The 14,012-nt window shown below is 43.2% G+C and overlaps 2 protein-coding genes across 5 annotated transcripts in view; both read right to left on the bottom strand.

The window, feature by feature from the left end:
- Positions 1 to 447, bottom strand: part of GLG1 (golgi glycoprotein 1) — a 164,671-nt gene extending 164,224 nt beyond the window's left edge. The window contains exon 1 of the mRNA XM_003417080.4: positions 16 to 447. Coding sequence (XP_003417128.1) covers positions 16 to 432 — 417 coding nt within the window. The 5' untranslated portion in view covers positions 433 to 447. The remainder of the gene's footprint in view (positions 1 to 15) is intronic.
- A 7,337-nt stretch (positions 448 to 7,784) lies between these two features.
- The window catches only part of RFWD3 (ring finger and WD repeat domain 3), a 36,549-nt gene continuing 30,321 nt past the window's right edge, over positions 7,785 to 14,012 (bottom strand). For 2 of the 4 annotated variants that reach the window (XM_023556683.2, XM_010596818.3), the window contains exon 13: positions 7,801 to 13,912. In XM_023556683.2, the coding sequence (XP_023412451.2) occupies positions 13,769 to 13,912 (144 nt within the window). In that variant the 3' untranslated portion in view covers positions 7,801 to 13,768. Of the gene's footprint in view, positions 13,913 to 14,012 lie in introns of all 4 variants that reach the window. The other 2 variants (XM_064273780.1, XM_064273779.1) reach the window with 2 other exon arrangements.

Below are 14,012 nucleotides of genomic sequence, written 5' to 3'. Positions count from 1 at the left end.
CTCCCGCCTCCTCACCTCCCTCACATCCTGCAGGCACTCCAGCACCGCCAGGTTGTTGCTCCAGGTGTGCTTGGGGCACACACGGGTCACGTCCTCCCTGCAGGACTCTTCCTCTGCCAGCTTCCAGCCCCCGCCAGCCCCCGCTCCTCCGCGCCGGGCCGAAGGCCCACCCGCCGGGAACGCCGGCTGCGGCGGCTGAGGCGGTTGCTGCTGCTGAGGCTGCTGGAGCTGAGGTGACTGAGGCAGCTGCTGAACCGCCGACACGGCGCCTCCACCCTGCCCTACGAAGGACACAAAGTTGGCCCCCGGGCCCTGGCCCTGGCTGTGGCCGCCCTGGCCCTGGACTTTCTGGGCCCCGGCCGCGGCGATCAGCAGCAGCTGCAGCGCCGCCGACAAGCCGAACATCCTCCGTACACGTCCACACGCCGCCATCTTGGATCCGCGGCGATCTCGACGCACACGCCGGCGCCGCGTATTTAAATAGTGGGCGGGGCGTCGGGGCGTGAACCGGCGTAGCCCACGAAGCCCCGCCCAGGCCGGCGCCGACCTGTGGGATGGGAGCACAGCGAGGGAGGTGGCTAGGCTCCAGAAGCCCACGCCCTGGACTTCCGCGGGCCTCCAAAGGCGCTCTTTACTCGGGGAGTTGCTGGCGCTCCGTAAAAAGCCTGGGTAGGGCAGCTTTGCCTAATTCCGTTGGTTGTCATCACAGAAAAATAAAAAGAAATTGGGGTTGCCACAACCAAGATGGCCGGTGAAATATGTAGCCGGTTCAATGATTTTTTGGGGGAAAAAAGGTAACTTTATGTATGTAGAGGTGAACTTTACACAACCAGTATTCTAGAAACGAAGAGCCTCTCTTGCATCTCTCCTTCCCTTCCATCTGCTTCAAAAGCCTTTCTTACCCAAAGAGCAAAACAGTACTGAATAAAAAAGCACAAATTCCGGAGCCACAAAAGACCTGGGTTATAATCCTTGAGTTTCGGCAGACCAGACAAGTCTTTTTAACTTCTCTGAACTTCATTTTCTTATCTGAAAAAAGACGAGGAGAAGCTCTATTTAACATGTAATTGCGAAGTATGGAAATAAGAAAAGTGGTGACCCAGAATGTTGTCTTCAAGTCAATTCCGACTCATGGCGACTGCCATGTGTTAAAGAGTAGAACTGTTCCACAGGGTTTTCTGGCTGTGATCTTAATGAAGCAGATCACCAGGCCTTTTCTTCTGCATAGTACTGCGTGGGTTAGAATCACCAACCTTTAGGTTAGCAACAGAGCACAAACCCTTTTGCACCACCTAGAGACCCTGGCCCACAATTTTAAAAAAAGCGCTGTAGGGTCAATTCCCACTCACAGTGACCCAATAGGGCAGAGAACTGCACCATAGGGTTTCCCAGGCTATAATCTTTATGCAAGCAGACTGCCACATCCTTTTCCAACAAACAGCTGGTGGGTTTGAACTGCCAACTTTCTGCTTAGCAGCCCAGTCCTTTAACCACTGTGCCACCAGGGTTTACAATACCTGTTAACCCATTGCCATCTAGTGGATTCCAAATCCTAGCAACCCTTAGCTTACAATACCCACAGGGACCTAAAAAAGTTATAGCCAGTATTATTAATAAACTGTGAAACTGTGCATCAAAGTCCTGATTCTAAGCTAGAAGTTAAACTCATGTTTAAAAGACGAAAATAGCAAAATGCTTGTTTAGGGACTCTGGTTCAGTCTGCATGTCCCTAACTGTTCCTGCTGTTCTGCATGCAGCATCTTTTCAGCAGCACCTTACGGCAAGTTTGATTCTTTTCACCACACACTAGTGACTAGTCTTCCTAGGAGAGATGACATCTTCCCAGAGTGTCTTCATATCCATTGTCATTTCAGCCTTGGTTGGACTGGTTTCTAATTTAACAGGAAAGGGGCAGTGATGTTAACAGCTCTGCAGAGAGGTTAAATTTCTGCCAGCTAGTAGAGAGCCTGGGACCAGAATTACTGGGTCTTCCCATTGTCCTTTCTGGTACACTTTTATCACACTATGCCAATGCAGCACCTTCCCACATAGAACTCAGGCTGTACTGAGGGCAGTTTGGAATGTGTGATCCCTATCAGTCATCCATGTTCAAAGCTGTAGCTTCTGCTCTCCCGACCCACAGATGAACAGTCATGGCCGGATCAAATATAACTAGACCCTGAGAAGTCTCATGGGGTTTCAGGGACCCCCAAAAGGAAACCCTAAACTGAGAATATTCTGGAGACACAACCTGCCCACTGTGGCTGAGGGCATGCTGGCATCTCCACTAACAGTCATTCAGGCTTACTGCCAAAAAAATAGTTCTGAGGCTACTGCCAATCTTGAGTATTACTAAAGCAGTCCAACGTAGACCAGATAGATGTACATGCTCATCAGCAGACACACGGCACAGATAAGACTCAGTCAGGCAGACTAGAGACAGCAACAATCTGCTCAGAGAAGCCAGCAGTTGCTTATCTCTCACTCTGCATTGAGGAAACCCTATACCCAGCCACAGATTGCCTCTGGAGATAAGAAGGAGTATATGTGCCTATCGTGAAATCACAGTGACCAAGAAGCAAGAAGCCAAGAGAAATCTGGAAAGCTGGCTAGCTCAGGCTGTCAGGCAAATCTAGACTTTATACAAGCCCCAGGCCAGTGGGAAGATGGCTGACCTAACCCAGGTCTCCTGGCCTCACTGAATTTTCAATAAAACATACTCTCTCTCTCACAAACTAGGAATTCATTTTAACCTTTATTATACCCCTTGGTTCCTTATATTCACTTTCCCAATTCATTCACTCAGTAGGTATTCGGTTTTTATTTTTTTTCTTTTAGTATGCTAGGCATTGTTCAAGACCTAACTTATGTAAGAGATAAAGAACAAGAGAGTAAACAAAAAGATAATTTCAGATAGTCTAAGTACTATGAAAAAAATAAAAGATATGGTTGTGACTGGAGTGGGGAGGGGCTTTTCTATAAAGGCAGCTAGGGGAAGGATCTCTGAGTCATAACTGAGCTAACAGCCAATTGGCATAAAGATGACATCCATGTAAAGAACTGGATCTAAAGTGTTCCAGGCAGAGATTAAAAACAAGTTCAAGGTCCTTAAGTGGAAATAAGCTAGGCATGTTCAGCATTCAGAATGAAGGCCTGTGTGGCTGAACTGATATGAGGGAAGAAGAAGGTGCTAGAGAACTAGCCCGGGGCCAGACCATACAGGACCCTGTAGGAAGCCCCATATATATGTAATTGGGAAGACTTCTGGTTCCAACCATGACTAAGAGCTTGTATTTCCACTGGGGCAGGAGGGACTATAAAAGCTAGATAAAATATATAAAACATCTTTTGGAAGGGATCAGAAAGCAACCACTGTAGTCAGGAAATGAGGGGTTACAATCCTTGAGAAAAGGGAAGGACATAGGGGAGCTGCAGCCAATTTTTCTCAAGTGTATTACTGTCCAAACCGTGGCTTGGAGGACTAGAGCCCATGTAAAAAAGCAGCAGTCTGACTGAGCTAAGGATACACAGCTAGTTCAGAGCTCCCAAAGTGACTGAGACTTAAGGCCCAAAATAGCAGAGAAAGGAACATGCAGAGAAAAATGCAAAAACCTGCAAACAAATTTCTCTCAAGTCGCTGGCCGACTCTTAAGCTGTGCACACAAACCCAGAAGGAAACAACAGCTGAGAGAGTAATAAACTCAACAGAGATTACCACAGCCCCATAAATGCTGGGGAAATAGAAGTTAGAGTTTAAACTCTGCTGAGGTATAGAAGCCTTGGTAAACACTCCAGGTTTTCAGTTGAGATCTTAGAAGTAAAGCCCACACCCAAGGAGAAAGGATAACACCCTAGGAGTGATGGCCTCATCGCAGAAGAAAGGGCAAAACTGCAACAGACCAACCCTGATAAACTCTAAAACATGCCTCAATGGGACAAAGTGATCCACCGGTACCCTGTGAACAGGAAGAAACCTTAACTTGCTACATCATCCACAGCCTCTATAATTTTTTATCCACATAGTCCAACATGAATAAAAAACGATGAGGCATGCTAAAAACACAGCTAAATTTAATTTAAAACTCAAAAACCAAAACCCAAAAGAAAAAAGGCCACAAAAACAAACCATATACGATTGAGATATTGAACTTGCCAGATGGGGACTTTAAACTAACTGCAATTAATATGTTAAAGAAAATAAAAAATAAAATACATCAAAAATAGAGAATTTCAACAGAAAACCAGAATCTATAAAAATAATCAAATGGGCATTATAGAACTTAATTAAAAATTCTTTAGATGACTTTAACAGCAGCCTGGGTGTGGCAGAAGAAGACAGAGTTAGTGAACTAGAAACAGGTCAATAGAAAATATCCAAAAGGAAGCAAAGAATGAAAACAATAGAGCAGAATATAAGAGATATATAAGACACAATTAAAAAGTCTAACATATACAACACACAATACAGGGGAAGTCAGCACAGCTGAACTAAACCAAAAGCTAAGAAGTTTTCTGAATACAACCAAACACTTCGAGGGACAAAATAGCAGGGGCGGGGGTCTGGGGACCATGGTTTCAGGGGACATCTAGGTCAACTGGCATAACAAAGTGTATTAAGAAAACGTTCTGTATCCCACTTTGGTGAGTGGTGTCTGGGGTCTTAAAAGCTAGCAAGTGGCCATCTAAGATGCATCAATTGGTCTCAACCCACCTGGAGCAAAGGAGAATAAAGAACACCAAAGACAGGAAAATATGAGCCCAAGAGATAGAAACGGCCACATAAGCCAGAGACTCCATCAGCCTGAGATCGGAAGAACTAGATGATGCCTGGCTACCACCGAGGACTGCCCCAACAGGAAATGCAACAGAAAATCCCTGATAGAGCAGGAGAAAAGTGGGATGCAGACCTCAAATTCTAGGAAAAAAAACCTGACTTAATGGTCTGACTGAGACTGGAGGGACCCCAGAGGTCAAGGTCCCCGGACCATTCCCGAAACCAACTCTTCAGACAAAGATTAGACTGGGGTATAAGACAAAATGATACTGGTGAGGAGTGTGCTTCTTAGCTCAAATAGACACATGAGACTATGTGGGCAGCTCCTGTCTGGAGCTGAGATGAGAAGGCAGAGACGGACAGGAGCTGGCTGAATGGACAAAGGAAATATAGGGTGGAGAGAAGGAGTGATCTATCACATTGTAGGGAGAGCGACTAGGGTCACATAACAATGTGTGTTTAAGTTTTTGTATGAGAAACTGACTTGAACTGTAAACTTTCACTTAAAGCACAATTAAAAAAAAAAGTCTAACATACATATTAGAGTCCCAAAAGAAAAAGAGGATGGGGCAGGATCAATAACTGAAGAGACAATGGCCATGAATTTCCTAAAACTGATGAACAATATCAACCTACAGATGAAAACAGTTCAGTGAATCCCAAGCAGCATTAAAAAAAAAAAAAAACCCCATCTCGGCATATCACAGCCAAATTGCTTAAAATAAAAAAGATAAAGAGAAAATCATAAAAGCAGACAGAGAGAAAAAAGGACATATCATCTTCAGAGAAGCAATAAGACCAATAGATACTTTTCAACAGAAACTATGGAATCCAGAAAACAATGAAGTAACATCACTGAAATATTGAAAACAGAACAAACAAAAAACACACACAAAACCCCCTTGCCAATCTAGAGTTCTATACCCAGGAGAAATGTATTTCAAAAATGAAGGTAATATAACACCAAAACCGTAAGTAATAAAAGGAAAAAAAAAAAAAGATCAGTTGGACTGCATCAAAACTTAAAACTTTAGTGTATCAAAGGATACTATCAACAAAGTCAGAAGACAGCCCACAGAATAGAAGAAAATACTTTAAAGTAATATCTGATAAGGGTCTATGTTTGTTGTTTCGTACCATCAAGTTGATTTTGACTCCTATTGATCCCATAGGACAGAACAGAACTGCCACATAGTTTTCTAGGCCGTAATCTTTACAGGAGCAGATAGCCACGTCTTTTCTCCTATGGAGCAGCTAGCTGGTGGGTTCTAACTGCCAACCTTTAGGTTAGCAGCTGAGTACTTAATCATTTTGCCACCAGGGCTCACTGATAAGGGTCTAGCACCCAGGATATATAAAAAACACCTACAAATAACTTACAAATAGCCCAAACTGGACAGAGGGCTTGAACAGACATTTCTCCAAAGAATATATACAAAATGGCCAAAAAGCCCAGGAAATTCACTTAAATTAACATTAGTCATTAGGTGTCTTAGTTATCTAATGCTGCTATAACAGAAATATCACAAGTGTATGACTTCAACAAAGAGAAATTTATTTTCTCACGGTCTAGGATACTGAAGTCCAAATTCAGACTGCCAGCTCCAGGGGCAGGCTTTCTCTCTCTGTTGACTCTGGGGGAAGGGCCTTGTCATCAATCTTCCCCTGGTGTAGGAGCTTCTCAGAACAGGGACTGCAGGTCCAAAGGACACTCTATGCTCCTGGCTTTGCTTTCTTGGTGGCTGGCAGTCTCTCGGCTCAATTCTCTCTTTCATATCTCAGGAGATTGACTTAAGATACAACCTAATCTTGTAGATTGAGTCCTGCCTCATCAACATAACTGCCACTAATCCCACCTCATTAACATCATAGAGAGAGGATTTATAACACATGGGAAAATCACATCAGATGACAAAACGGAAAACAATCACACAATACGGTGAATCATGGACTAGACAAGTTGACACACATTTTTGGTGGAGGTGACACAATTCAATCCATAACATTAGGGAAATGCAAATCATAACCACTATGACTTTTCCAAGGCCGTAAATTTTTATGGAAGCAGGCTGCCACATCTTTCTCCCTCGGAGCAGCTGGGAGGTTTGAACCATTGACCTTTCAGTTAGCTGCCAAGGACTTAACCATTGTGCCACCAGGACTCATTTCATACCTATTAGGATGGCTGGGGGGAAAAAAAAAAACAGCTAACACATGTTGGCAAAAATGTGGAGAAACTGGAAACTTCATATGCTGCTGGTAAGGATGTAAAATGGTGTACCCATTATGGAAAAGTTTGGCAGTTCCTCAAAAAGTTAAACACAGAGTAATCATATGACCCAGCAATTCCACTACTCAGTGTATACTCAGGGAAACTGAAAATATGTTCACACAAAAACTTGCACAAAAATGTTCACAGCAGCATGATTCATAATAGTCAGAAAGTAGAAACAACCCACATGTCCATCAACTGACAAATGGATAAACAGAATGTGGTATATCCATGCAATGGAGTATTATTCAGCCATTTAAAGGAATGAAGTACTGATACATGTTACATGGATAAACCTTGAAAACATTATGTTAAGTGAAAGAAACAAGACAAAAAAGGCCCCATATTGTATGATTCCATTCATATTAAATATCCAAAATAGGCAAAAGAGACAGAAAGTAGATTAATACTTGCCAGGGCAGGGAGAAGAATTGGAGGTATGGGGTTGCTTTCTGGAGTGGTAAAAATATTCTGCAATTAGTAATGACGGTTGCTCAATACTGTGACTATACTAAAAGCCACTTAAAAATGGTTAAGATGGTGAATTTCATTTCAATAAAAATTAAAAAAAAAAAAAATACAATTACATCCATAGAAAAGGGTGAACTAAAGACATCTTCAGACAGACAAAAGCTGAGATCGTTCACTGCTAGCAGACCTGCACAACCTCAGGCTGAAGAAAATGATCCCATATGGAAGCATAGGACTGCAGGAACAAAGAGCAGTGCAGAGTAAATAATGGACCTTTTAATATGAACTGTTTTAAACAATAAGAGATTTATAACACATGTAAAACATATGACTCCCATAGCATATAACTAAGGATGCATACTGTAACTCTAGGCCCTAGAGTCAAGGGTAAACAAAAAGAATAATACAAGAATGTAGAAGTGGAAAGCTAATAGAAGAGAGAAAAAAACTGGAAAAAAATGCACTTGATTAATCCAAAAGGCACAAGGGGGAGGGGGAAATAAAGTAATAAGGAACAGACGGGATAAACAGAAAACAGTTGCAGTAAGGTCTAAGCCAAACCTAAACGTAACGGGAATCCTTGAGAGGGTTTTCAGCAAGGGTATGATATAATCCTCAAACAAGAGCTAGCACAGGTAGGGCCTTCAACTACTCATTCCCCCACAGTGCTCAGCATGGTGTTGTTTGGATACAAAGTGCCATCAGTGAAGACACTGAATTGGTCAAGCTGCTGCCTCCTATTGCTACATGGCTGAAAGGCTCTTACTTTCCTGAAGCTCTCCAGTAGTCCTCCTCACCACTATTTGGGCAAGGAAGGTGAAAAGAAGTGATTAGGCAGAGCAATTTTTCTCATCTCACTTCTTATAATTCTTCCCCTTTGAGGACAATGCAGCTTTTTAAAGTACAGGACTGCTTTCCCGAACTTGACTGTGCAGCTGAGTCACCTGGAACAACTTTCAAAAATTTCTGATTATGGTAACCAGGAATATGCTTGCCCCAACAACTAACCCAGAACTGGTCCCTTCCAGTCTTGATTTCAAGATCAAATAAAAGCAACATTGGCCCAGGAAGTTCTAACACCTTCATCTTAAATTTTTCGCCTTTAATGCCATTCTCAAGTTTCAACCCTTCTGAAGCTTCCCCAGGGAAAATTAATCCCTTACCCACCTATCATTTTTATATCATTCATTTATTCAGCCATTACTTTCCAAGAACCTATGTATTACCTGCTCTAGAGACTGTGTTGTGGTTATAACAACCAGCCTAGACTACCTGGGTTCCATGATCTACTCCACTATTTGCTTGCTGTGATATCCTGGTGGGTTAGTCAGAATTCAATGTCTTGTAGGAATGGGTCTGCCTTAGTATCCCTGTCATGCTCAGTCACTGGCTGGGAGCAACCCTGGGGAAGCGTGGCCTTGGTAAGGATGCAGTATATGGCTTCAGAGCTCAGCAGCTGGAACAGCAGTCAATTATGCTCCCCACAGGCAGAGATCTGAGATGTGAACTTTCATGGGCATCATACCTGGGAAAGTTCTTCAATCTGAGAGTCCCCTTCATATAAAAGGGACAGTACACTAGGAAGGAGCTCTGGTGGTGCAATGGTTAAGCGCTTGGCTGCTAGCTAAAAGGTCAGCGGTTCGAACCCACTAACTCCTCCATGAGAGAAAAGACCTGGTGATCTGCTCCTGTTAAGACTACAGCCTAGAGAGCCCTATGGGGCAGTTCTACCCCATCATATAGGGCCACTATGAGTTAGAACCGACTTGACAGCACACAACGGCATCAGGCACATAATAAACCCTCAGTAAATGTAGCTACTACATAAATGTCAATCTAAAATACACTATTTTTTCTTAGAAGAAAAAAAGTTCTATATAGACTACTGAGCCAGAAAGGCATTAGTGATTTAGTGTCAGTAAGACTCAAGGGATGAAGACGGGATAACATACTTCCAGGCAGCCCCAAGTGATCCAGCTAAAGGACCTGAACTTGTCTGTCTCACAGAAACCTCAGTGACTGTCTAGTCCAAGAATCTAAGACCCGGAAGGAGGGATATGTGTAGGCAGAGCTGGAACTGGGGTTTGGTTGTCCTACCTCCATTATGACAATTTACCAAGTAGCTCAGGTCATGGTCCCTACCCTAAAGGAAATCTCATGTCTTTTGGGTCTTAATCAGGAAAAGAAATGTTAATATCTGATAATATATTTGTTTCCTGTCCTTGACTCATGTGCCAAGTGATTCACCTAAGCTGAGGGCAGGGACATTTTGTTTGGCTAGGGATTCAAAGTACTATCACTTATTTCACCTCATCAGTAAGAATATCACCCCTTCATGAGAGGAACAGGGGTCATGGCCAATCTTAGAGCTTCCACTGGGATACAAGTCAGGTGTCGAGACCCCACGGGGATTAGATTCCAGTGATTCCTCTCAGAGAGGTCTCAACTTATCTTTCCCTCACTGTATCACCATTTCTTATGTAAGACCCTCATTCCTTCCTATCTGTTCCCTAAGGAAACAGCTAGCTAACCTAACAATCAATGTACCACCAGAGCTCAAAACCGAGAACTTTTCAGGGCCCTTCTGGAGCACTCCTTTAACCTCATGGTGGTGTTTTAAACAAACAGCAGGGACTATGGGCATGATACAAAGCTCAGAGTTGGAAAGGCTTTGAAGGCATAATAAATCCTCTCCCTTATTCCACGAACACGTGTAAGCTCCCACCTGTAACTTTTGTTAACCAACAGTCTATCCAACTGTCAGCAGCTTACACAGCTCAGTTTAGGTAGCAAAATTTCCAGGTCTTTTTTATCCAGACATCTGTTAAGTCATGTTCTGAGCTTCCTTCTCCTCAATGTCCCACACTTCCTTTAATCCAAATCCAGTTCTATATTAATATGACCCCTGTCCAGCCTCTTGGTAAGCCCTTTTACAAGAATAGAAAGACCAGGACATGCAAATTTTAAATACCATCTAAATGTAATTTTTCATTAAGATTTTTAACCTGTTTCTTCTTCTGTAAAACAGAATAACAATACTTATTCCACAACATTGTTTACGGATGAATTAATGTATAGGAAGGGGTTTCATAAACTATCAAGGGATAAATAAGCAGCAGAGGCTGTTAGTAACAAACACAAGTTGACTGATTAAAGGACAAGGACACAAAAACATCTATTTTCAGAATTTCACACACAGCCAAAATGAGATGGGAGGCAAAAGGAAGAACACCGAGGGAGAGAAAACAATAGTGTCGGGTTTCTTAGTAATTTGGGGTTTACCAAATATACCACAAGGCCACTATCATTACAGTAGCAAGCTTACACCTATAGATTCAGCCCTCTTGGAATCTAGTATACTCCACTTGCTGTTCAGCTGGAAAATATTTTCAACCTTTCCAGCCTAATCCCAGAACACCATGACTCATGACAACAGAAATTCCTGAACTCAAACAGAACAAAGAAACTGAGGCAAGTGGCTGGAAGTGTGCTTGTCTGAGCAGGAACCAAGGAGCCCACACTTGCTCCCTGCTGCCACCATTGCCAGAAGTGCTGCCAAAGACTACAAGAAATAAAATAGTCTTCTCCTCTCTCTTCCTTCCATTTGCAGTGTCCTGCTAGTACTGCCCATTCAAAGAAATTAACTGAAAGTCAGTAGTCTGGAAAATGTAGTTTGCACCAGACTCTGAGGTCTAAGAGTAGACAAAAGATCAGTATGGGGGGTTCTTCAGAGGCACACAGCTTCCCATGAGCAACAGTCACATATAACTGCCAGCTAAAGATGTTCACGTCAGAGGGATCACGCCGTATAGCTCAGACATAGATAGTACTGCATGAGACAGAGAAATCTACCAGGATGGCAGGTGTGTTCCTTCCTCTGGTGGTCAAAAAGACAAACAGACAAAAAAGCTGTAACACATGGCAAATTCTTTATTTTTATATAATTTTAAAACATAAAACACAAAGATCCCGTTGTCCTGTTTTCAAAGCAGGCACAAAGATATATAAAATGTGAAGGTATTTTGAGCTCACTGAACCACAAACTTCAAATGAGAAAATAACCTTAGAAATGGGTAAGGGAATGTGGTGGTGCAGAGTCTGGTGGTGCAGGGGAGACTAGAACCTAGTCTACAGATGCAAGCTCCTGTGGGGGCAAAAAGGGGGATTTCCTTGGAGAAATCAGTCATAGCCACATGAATCTGCTTCCAAAACATCCAAATTTATTGTAGGAATTCAAGGATTGGAAAGACTTGAGATCCGCCGAACTTCACTGGCAATTAAGTCCCCTGATTCCTACACTTAGGGAAAATCAATAATCACGGATGAGTGTACTTCAAAGCAAGGTATTCTGACCCCACACCCACGGAGATGCCAGGGGTAAACCAAGTCAAATCCTAACCCTGCCCCAGCCCAAAGACAAAGGCAGCCAGGGCCTAACCACCTGCATCCTCTCTGTGATAGTCTGCTGACACCAGATGAGTTCTGTTTTTTTAATTCAGATCCTGTCCGGCCACTGGGACCCCAGGCCTGGGCAGCCACTCTTAATCACCAACATATTAAAAAAGGGTTATCTCCTTTGAGAGGCTCTTTTCCCAGGCGTGGAAGCTGGTTTTGGGGAAAATGTCTTGGAATACGCAAGAGGAGTAATTCAAGGAGACGTGTCCAATATAAGGGCCCCCTAATAGGCACAACCGGAACTTGGAACTCTGGGGAAATCTACCCCAAGAACCCTAACCGGTGAGAAAGATTCTGGAAATAGTTCAGGAATTCACAGGTCATAACTGTTTTATAAGAAAAATAATAGTAACATCTCTATCACAATTATTTAAGAAAAGCATACTGTTAGCCTTTGTGTTCCTAAGAACAGGGCACTGACCTGCCCAGCCTTGAGGCATGTTCTGTTGTGGAGAGTGGCTTAGCAGCATAGCCTTAGGCAGTGGATCTTTGCTACCAAAAAGAAACAAATATAAACTGAGCCCTCTGTTGGGAAAAAAATAAAGCCCCCAATTTTGGACAATCTAGGGTTGAAATGGAAGGTGGTGGGCATCTCCCCACCATCTACAGGCCTTCAACTGCTATTATGTTCCTGAGAACAACCATTTTACTAGCAAAACATTTAGAAAAGTTACAAAAGGAGGGAAATCAGAGGAACATGGAATCAAACATCAGTTTCACAAGGGAAGACTTTATCTGGGAATTATAAACATGCTCAAGAATAGCTCCTCACTCCCAGGGCTTTATTCAGATATAAATTCTTTCCAAAACGAAGGGAAAAATCCTTCTCCTGTTCTCAACAGCAGTTTGAGCAGCTTCTCTGTTAGAAGCCCTCTCTTAGCGCTTTCTTCCTTATCTCTGTTCCTGCAGAAGACTGAAGTAAGAGTTTTGACATGTGGTTCATCTTTTCCTAGAGAGGGAAAAACTGGTCTTCAAAGCAGGAGCTTAAGTAAAACCAATCCTGAGATTCTAGGCTGTCTAGAAAAAAAATGATTCTTCTCAAATGCTCAACAACTGGTCTCTTTGATTAGCTCTCACAATGTGTTGACCTTAACGCACTTAGCATTAGGAGAGCATCTATGGCTCATCGGCCCCCTCCACCACTGGGCTTGCCAACTTCCCCGCACTACATGCTGGAACATAACTGTTACTGCCACAAAGCACACCATATGTCTTGTCACACCTTCTGTGAGGATGAGAGACCAAGGTGCTAAAATGTGGTCAGTCTCGGACACCAAAAACAAATCAAACCCTACTCAAGGTGTTATAGCACCCTCTTGTGTTCAGCTCAAGAACGACTCTTGTACATTCACCAAGCAACGTCAAGAAGATGGTTAATCTCTTCAGGGGCATTTCCCCAAGCCAAACGGCCCAAGTGACAAGACCACTCAGAGTATACATATCCCAGAAAATGCTTGGTGTGTACTCCTACCCTAAATAACTGCTGCAAGGACCCTCTCTGAGGTCCAGCAGAAAATTAGACCAAATATAAACGTACTCCAACCCAACAACAAAGACCGAGGAAGGCTTTTAAGCCAAGAGGAGAATGTGATGGACTACCAGTCATGCATTTTCTTGATGGACATAGCAGACACAATTTGTAGTGTCTCAGTGACCTGAAGTCCTAGAATCATACTAATCCAAATGAACCATGATCCCAATAGTTCCGGGTTGCAGGTGATATGCAGGGCTGCTAGGTACTGGCAAAACATTTTAACATTAACCAGCAGCATGTCTGACTGGCTTCAAGACCATGGTCACTCCCACCTATAGATGTGGACCATCTTCTCTGTTAAGGTAGCCAAGTAGTTGTCATGGCTCACTTCAAATGGGCAGACGTCCAAGACAGGCTGATCAGTCTGCAGTTTCTGCAGCAAGGAGCCACTGCTAGCATCCCACAGCTAAAGAGGACAAGCAGAGAAGAAGGTTAGGAGTCAGTTAAATACGTTGCAGGACTTGATTTTCAAATCATCAGACAGCTCTGACTGAGCTGCATAAAGA

The sequence above is a fragment of the Loxodonta africana genome, chromosome 21, assembly GCF_030014295.1.
Source record: "Loxodonta africana isolate mLoxAfr1 chromosome 21, mLoxAfr1.hap2, whole genome shotgun sequence".
In the NCBI taxonomy this organism is placed as follows: Eukaryota; Metazoa; Chordata; class Mammalia; order Proboscidea; family Elephantidae; genus Loxodonta; species Loxodonta africana.
The sequence above is the reverse complement of the archived record's forward strand: the minus strand, read 5'-3'. Positions and strand labels throughout refer to the sequence as shown.